General features: G+C 32.2%; 1 protein-coding gene across 2 annotated transcripts in view; it reads left to right on the forward strand.

Annotated features, from left to right (window-relative positions):
* The window catches only part of COL5A2 (collagen type V alpha 2 chain), a 146,834-nt gene extending 140,176 nt beyond the window's left edge, over positions 1–6,658 (forward strand). For both annotated transcript variants that reach the window (XM_071216223.1, XM_058300506.2), the window contains 4 exons: positions 692–983; positions 2,424–2,611; positions 4,120–4,359; positions 5,004–6,658. In XM_071216223.1, the coding sequence (XP_071072324.1) occupies positions 692–983; positions 2,424–2,611; positions 4,120–4,359; positions 5,004–5,150 (867 nt within the window). In that variant the 3' untranslated portion in view covers positions 5,151–6,658. The remainder of the gene's footprint in view (positions 1–691; positions 984–2,423; positions 2,612–4,119; positions 4,360–5,003) is intronic.
* Positions 6,659–8,082: the final 1,424 nt, after the last annotated feature.

The following is an 8,082-nucleotide window of genomic DNA, read 5'->3' on the forward strand; positions in this document are numbered from 1 at the left end:
AATGGTCAAAGAGAACTATTTCATTTTTGTTTTGGACATAGAACTTCTATCTACACACATAGATGTGTGTACATAAAAAGACTTCCTGTACTTTGCCCTCTATTTGGAAATAAGACTAAATTCTCTTGTAGGTATTTTCTTTGATATTCATGTGCAGCCTTATAGAATTAGCAGTCATAATTTCTCTTGTCTCCTCTTTGAGCTTCTGCCCATGAATACTTTTAAAACTTTTTAGTTTTATCTTGCCCAAACTAGTCCTTTAAAATCTGTATTTGTATATTTTTCAGATTCTATCCATAAGTTAAATATCTTAATTCGTTTTTTTCCTTTATTGATATCTTCTCATATTGCTTTTATCTTTTGGCTATTTAATGGTTCCTAAATAAATGTACAGATCTTAATATTCTTAACATTAAATATATTGCACTTTAAGGTAAACATCAGAACAAATATTTTATGCTTTGGTTTTTATTAAGTGCAGACATGTTCCTGAAATACAGTGTGTGTCATTTCTCTTCCTTGGAATGTCACAGCTTAGTTTCAGAGAGCATATGTTACACATCTCTCAGTATCATCAAATTTAAGTGTTGAATTGCAGTCCCCTCCACACCAAGTCGCACCTGTGCCTCGTGCCTAATAGAATAAACAATGATGTGTCAACTTCATTCCTAATTTCTTTCTAATTACTTAGGGTCCTCCTGGTGAGCCTGGTCCCCCTGGGCCTCCAGGTCCCCCTGGTCACCTTACAGCTGCTCTTGGGGATATCATGGGGCACTATGATGAGAGCATGCCAGATCCACTTCCAGAGTTTACTGAAGATCAGGCGGCTCCTGATGACAAAAACAAAACTGACCCAGGAGTCCATGCTACCCTGAAGTCACTCAGTAGTCAAATTGAAACCATGCGCAGCCCTGATGGCTCCAAAAAGCACCCAGCCCGGACCTGTGATGACTTGAAACTTTGCCATCCCACGAAACAGAGTGGTGAGTATACAGCAGCCCATTTAAGCAAAACCCATTGCTTCTGATTGTGTTATTCTTCACTGCGTTTAAGAACCATTTTATTGACTCTCTACTTGTTGATAGACACAAGAAATAAAATGGTAAACATGTTACAGAGCTTATGGTTTAGTGGTGGGGAATTCAATTATATGAAAAATTATGGGACAAGATGATTACTGTAATAGGGAATTCATAAAATAATTTTATGTTGGTAGTTCCATTTCATCTAGAAGTCATAAAATATATATTGATAAATTTTGTGGAGTAAGAGCATTTTGTGGTAATACAAATTTGGAAAATAGTTGGTTAAGCAGGGTTAAACATGTTATTTTTTTACCTGCCTGACTTCTAAGGGCTTTAATAAGCTACCATATATAGTAGATCATGAGGAGTGGAATGAGGTATATAATTCCCCGAACTTGTTGATATATGGAATTGCTTTCATGTGCTTTCATGTTCTATGAATTATGCTTTAAGAATCTTTACTGGCAAGATTATGTTATAATGAGGTTATAGAGCATTTTGGAATCAAATATTTTAAATTTAAGTTCTTTTTCCCTAGTTACATGTGCCATGCCTGAAATTCACAGTATTCTATCATTTAGATTAATCTAATAAAACCTGGAGAAGAGGAATACTAGACCATAAGAATATGCTGTGAAATGCTTAAAATTTCCATTTAACTTTGAAATGACATTGTCAGGGATAGCTAAAATTGTTATCTTTGAAACACAGGCACTTTTATTCTCAATTCTATACTTTACATCCCCCCCACTCTCCCCTCATTTCATTTAAAATGTAGTTTTTTATATAAATATTATATATACTCATATACATATATGTGTATGTATATATGCATGCTTTTTTATTTCTTTATCTATTTACCCAGCACCAAGCACTGCCCAGGTATATCTTGGTTGAAGACTTACATATATGGGAAGGTCAATTTTAAAAAGGGCCAATGAGATTATTCATAAAATTCTAAAAGCAGTTCACTTAATTTATTTACTTTATTCATGGTTTTTATAATAAATTACTTTATTAAATTCCAATTATGATTTCCTTTAAAATATGGGCTTTAAAAATTTAATGGGATACATCTATTTTGACAAAGTCACTTACTGTGGCCTATCTCTCTTTGGTATAGTTTTTTCATCTATAACATGAAAGTACTGATATTTCCCTCACGTGGATATTTTGAACCTTAAGTACACGGTTTTCCAAAGCACCTAGAATAGTACCTGGCATGCAGAAGGGACTCAAATGCATAATATCTACTTTTCCCTTAAGGGATGCTCTCTCATAAAAGAGTCCTTCATCAGTGATTTCATATTTTCAATCCTCTGTTAAATCTTTTGAAGATTCAAAATCACGTTTGAAATTCTCTTTATTTAGCAAATATTTTTATTTTTTGGAAAATAGGTAAATACTGGATTGATCCTAACCAGGGATCTATTGAAGATGCGATCAAAGTTCACTGCAACATGGACACAGGAGAAACATGCATTTCAGCCAACCCATTCAGTATACCACTCAAGACCTGGTGGGCCAGCAGGTCTCCAGACCATAAGCCTGTTTGGTATGGTCTGGACATGAATAGAGGGTCTCAGGTAATTTAAATATTTATTTAAAATTGTATTATTTACATTTCATTATTTGTTGCTTTTAGTATTTATTTAGAACTATGCTAGTTACTTTTGATCAGGATCATTTTCCCACATTATTTTGAAGTGATGTAATCTCATTAGCTACAATTGCAATATCATAACATAAAAAGAAAGTTTTACTATGAGTTTAATTGTAACATAAATTTGAATTAGAATTTTCCCATTGATGGAATGTAGAAGAGTAATCATTTTTAATATTATGTGTGTGACATTGACTGTGAAGTATACTTGAAGGAATCTGGCCACATTTGAAAGACAGTGATTATATTTAATGTTAGGAGAGCTGGATGGCTCTTAGCTAGATCTCTTATGGACTTTCCGTGTTAGGTTGTCTAGTAATCCTTCAGAGCCTCACTTTTTCCATTTAAAGTGAGACTGATCATAGTTATCTCATTGTTGCCTTGTGAATATAAAGTACTTAGCATAGTGTCTAGTACGTGGTTAGTGATAAATATTAGTTACTATAATATTTTTATAACAATCACACTGTAAACTTATTTAAATTTAAGACACTTTTGTAATTATATGACTTCTATTATTATTTTCTGGAGCTCCAGTCTCCCTTATATTTCTACCATGGTCCAGTATGCAGATTTTGGTCTAGCTTTGCCCCTTGCTAGTGCAATACATATATTTCATTCCAAGCCTCTTGTGTGGCAATTTAACCTGTTGCCATTTTCTTCTCACCTCTTCTCCGGACCTTTACCTAGAATTCGTCATGTTCAGAATAAACTTGATAGTAGGACTATGGGTGTGGATAAGCTACGCTAGAATCTTCCATTATTTAATGAGTGGAAAATATAAAATTTCAAAAGTAAATGGTTAAAATGTGATTCAGCTAATACAGTATTATGTGTAACATAATAGTATTATGGGAACATTGAAAACAAAACTCAGAGTAGAAAATGAATAAGAAAGAGCCTGTGGGAAATTACTTTTGATTATTTCTGTTAGCTAATGGAAAAATTTTAATTCATACTTCCTATAAGTATATAACAGTTAAAAGAATATTTTATACCAATAATTTCTAATTCTTATTATAATTAGCAATAAGAGCAATGAGTTATTTTTATTGCATGATTGACCAACCAAGCCAATACTCATGTATATAACTTCTTTTAAAAATTATTATTCAAGTATTTTTTAAACAAATGGTAAAGAAGATTTAAAAATAATTAAACTTTCTCTGGCCAATCTGGTTAATTATAATTATTATTATTGTTTTCATCATCTTTTGATTGGGATAGTAAGGATAGAGTTTCATAATTGTGACTGTTCATAGAAAATTTTATATTTTTCATATGTATAGGTAGGCTAGCTTTTTGTATGGCAAGAATAAAATAAATACTCTTCAAAACTGACTTATCTGAAATCAAGATTCACATATAAATAAATGACATTATGAAAGTCTTTGTTAATGCTTATAGCCAAGACTTATTTTGTTTTTCTAGTTTGTTTATGGAGACCACCAGTCACCTAATACAGCCATTACTCAAATGACCTTCTTGCGCCTGTTATCAAAGGAAGCCTCCCAGAATATTACTTACATCTGTAAAAACAGTGTAGGATACATGGATGATCAAGCTAAGAACCTCAAGAAAGCTGTTATTCTCAAAGGTGCTAATGACTTAGAAATCAAAGCAGAAGGAAACATTAGATTCAGATATACAGTTCTCCAAGATACATGCTCTGTAAGTACTTTTTGGTCTATATTGATCTGGTTTAAAAAAGTTATTTTTGTTAAAAATACTGTCATGACACTAATTTTACCTTGTATCTAAGAGCAGCAAAAGTTTGCTCACAGTTGTTTTTGAGAGTAAACTTGAATGTGGATTAGCATTTAGAAAGGACTGGATCCCTGAGCTCCAATCTATGTCTACAAACTCATGTTGATTCCCCTATAAGTTACTTGACTTATTTGATCTCCATTGTGAGCTTTAAAATTCCTTGATTCTAAAAATGCATAATCAATCTGAGTTACTTTAGATTTTTCACTGATTTGTATATCTTCCTACTCGTGTATCAGGATATAAAAAAAATATGAAGATTAGTGAATGATGAATTATAGTTTCATTTGCCAAAAACAAAAAGACATACATTGATTACATTGGTAGTGACCATTTAAGAAGCTGTAAAATAACAAAGACCATTATTCCAATTACAGCATGAAAGAAATCCTTTCCGGGCATTCTAGTGCTGTACTTTGTTTTGAGCACTTTTCTTTTTTAAGTGGTGCTCTAAAAAAGCAATGCTTTTAATTATAAAAATTGGCTGGGGGTAGCTGTCTAAAAATAAGTTTGTATACACTATTAACCATTGCACTATTTAATTCCAGAAACGAAATGGAATTGTAGGCAAGACTGTTTTTGAATATAGAACACAGAATGTGGCACGTTTGCCCATCATAGATCTTGCCCCCATGGATGTTGGCAACACAGACCAGGAATTTGGCGTTGAAATTGGGCCAGCTTGTTTTGTGTAAAGTAAGCTGAGATACATCAACAGTGACCACCACCACCACCATCAATGGCTACCACCATTCACAAGAACTTTGACTGTTTGAATTTGATCCTGAGACTCTTGAAATAATGGCTGATACCACATCAGCATTGTATATATGGTCTTATGTGCCTGGCCTTCTTATCCTTCAGAATATTTATTTTACTTACAGTCCTCAAGTTTTAATTGATATAAAATATTTTTCAGTCCAGCAGTTTAGGTTAAAGATGACCAACGACAATGACCACCTTTTAAAAAAGTAAACTGATTGAATAAATAAATCACTGTTTTCTGCAATTTATTTGAAGGTAATGAAAAAGTTGCTTAGTATTTATGAGGAAATTCTTTCTCCTGGAAGGTAGCTTAAAGAGTGGGGTATGTAAAATCACAACACATGTTGTTTTGCTTGATTACAATTGGAAAAATAGGAAGTAGTACTCTTTTGTAGACTCTCCTCAGATTAAAAATTAAACCTACATGTCTAACCTTGTGATTGAAAGCCACGTGTCTTGTTATAACTAGTATAGACATTCGTTAAAAATAATCTTAATTATACTAGTTTCCCACTGTCTTAAATGAAATATTTTGATAATATATTTCAGTGGTATTTCTGGAAAACAAATGGAAACATTTCAACTTCTTAAACTTTTGTAAAGGGTGGTACATTTAGGTTTCTTTCTACTTCAAATTTAAAGGTATCTTTTCCCTCTTAACTCAATCTATCAATATAGATAGTAGTGACATGGATACATTTGCACTTTCTTATTTAAGAAGACATTGAATGAGAAATAATTTACACATACAACTTTAAAAACACATTTCCAGGGCCCAAAACTGAGACTTACACGTGTCCTATCTCATCATCCTCAAGTTGATAAAGAAGAAAAAGGTTTAGAAACTCCAAGTTGTGGCACTGTCTCTAATCAATAGAAATGGTTGGAATTAGATCATTTGGCCCCTATGCTCCTATAGGAAAAATGACTCAACATTTCTTAGCATGAGCTACCTCATCTCTGGAAGCTGGGATGGACTTACTATTCTTGTTTATATTTTAGATACTAAAGGTGCTATGATTCTATTATTCCAAGACTGGAGATAGGCAGGGCTAAAAATATTATTTTTCCTTTAATGATGGTGCTAAAATTACTTCTATAAAATTCTTTAGAAATAAAGATGGTTTCATAAATCCCACTTGTGAAAATATAACTGTTAGGCTTCCCAATTATAAAAGAAAGAGCATTGTTCCAGTGCCTTTTCACTGTTCATCTGTCATACTGTATTTGGAATGTTTGTAATGCTTGCATGTATCTTAGACCAGAACATGTAGGTCCTCTTGTGTCTCAAGGTTTTTATTTTTCCTTAATTGCATTTGTTGTCTCCACTTTTATTTTTTTCTTTGAAAATAAACAGCTGGGACCATCCCAAAGGACAAGCCATGCACACATGTATCTTTGCAAAGCATCAAATTAAATGCACGCTTTTGTCATGTCACTGGCTTTCGTTTTGTGAAATTCCTTTGAATATATTAGATCCACTTCATTTTAAAGTGGTGAAAAGAGAGGTACTGTGAATATTCTTTATTTGACTTCTGCTTAAAATATAAAACGGCAAATAACCTCCATCATGTATGCACTTGCTTATAAATAACAATCTATTGGCAACATCACTCAAAAAGGCAACGTAACACTAAGTATCAGTGTCTATGCCATTAAAAATGTCAGGGTAGTACTACTGATAAAAAGAGAAAAGCAATTATTCTTTCATGGCTGAATAAACTGTGATAATAAAACACATGTTTCAAAGTGTATCATACAGGATTTTAATCTAAATGTTTTCAGTTTTATTTCCAGTATTTATTTCACAATATAATTTTTCTCCCCAACTTGGTTATTATTTGGTCCTTAACCTCAAATGTAAATATTATTTGTAAATTTTGTTTGTATTAGAAACCTCCTTGAAAATCAACCAGTACAGGTAATAACAAGTTCAGAGAGATGAGCCAGAAATATAAGATATTGCTGTAAGTAAAAAATACTTAATTTCCAACAATAAAAATTATTAGTAGAGCTCAAAAATGCTACAAATAAAAGGTTGCCTGCCCCAGACTGTTCCAAAGGCCTTCAAAAAATTTTTGACTGGGTTCTATGCCTATAAACCACTTTTTCCTAGTGGACCACTATACCTGCATATCCACATGCATATAAAATGCTACATGGTCAAAGTGAAATAATGTACATCTGGGAAGGATGGTGGAATTAATAGATATTTAAAAATACAAAAGAAAATATCTAAAATTTAAAAATAAAGTAAAGCATAAACAATGCAGGAAAAACTCATAACAAAAATTTATAACTTCTGGCCAGGTTCAGTATAATTTCTTCCAAACTGAAAAAATATTCAAGGAAGTATTGTTCATGACTTCATACCTCAGATACTGTGTACCTGGAAAAGTAATTTAGGGAGTATTCATACTTAATTTATGTACTAGTGTGAAGCATATATTATTATTATTACTATTATATCATTATTACTCTCTATTATTATCAGATAGAAAACATAATAGAAGAAAAAAAAAATCTATCCATAATGTCAATAACAGCACAGAACATTAAAGATTAAACATGATGAGGTATTTATAGGATCTGATTGAAAATGAAAAATAAAACTCTACTGAGACATGGAAAATAAGATAAAAATACGTATCGACAGGCCTCATTCTCACACAGGTAATCTCAATATTTGAAAAATATAAGTATTTTTCTTAAATTAATGCACAAAATTAAATACTATCCCATTCAAAATCTGTGTCAGATCTTAAAAAATAGTACATAACAATTTCATGTGCAGGAAAAATGGTCAGGAATCCTCCCCAAAAGAAAAAAGATGCCCAAAGACGGAGCACTAGCCCTACTGTT

Source organism: Dasypus novemcinctus, chromosome 7 (assembly GCF_030445035.2).
Source record: "Dasypus novemcinctus isolate mDasNov1 chromosome 7, mDasNov1.1.hap2, whole genome shotgun sequence".
In the NCBI taxonomy this organism is placed as follows: domain Eukaryota; kingdom Metazoa; phylum Chordata; class Mammalia; order Cingulata; family Dasypodidae; genus Dasypus; species Dasypus novemcinctus.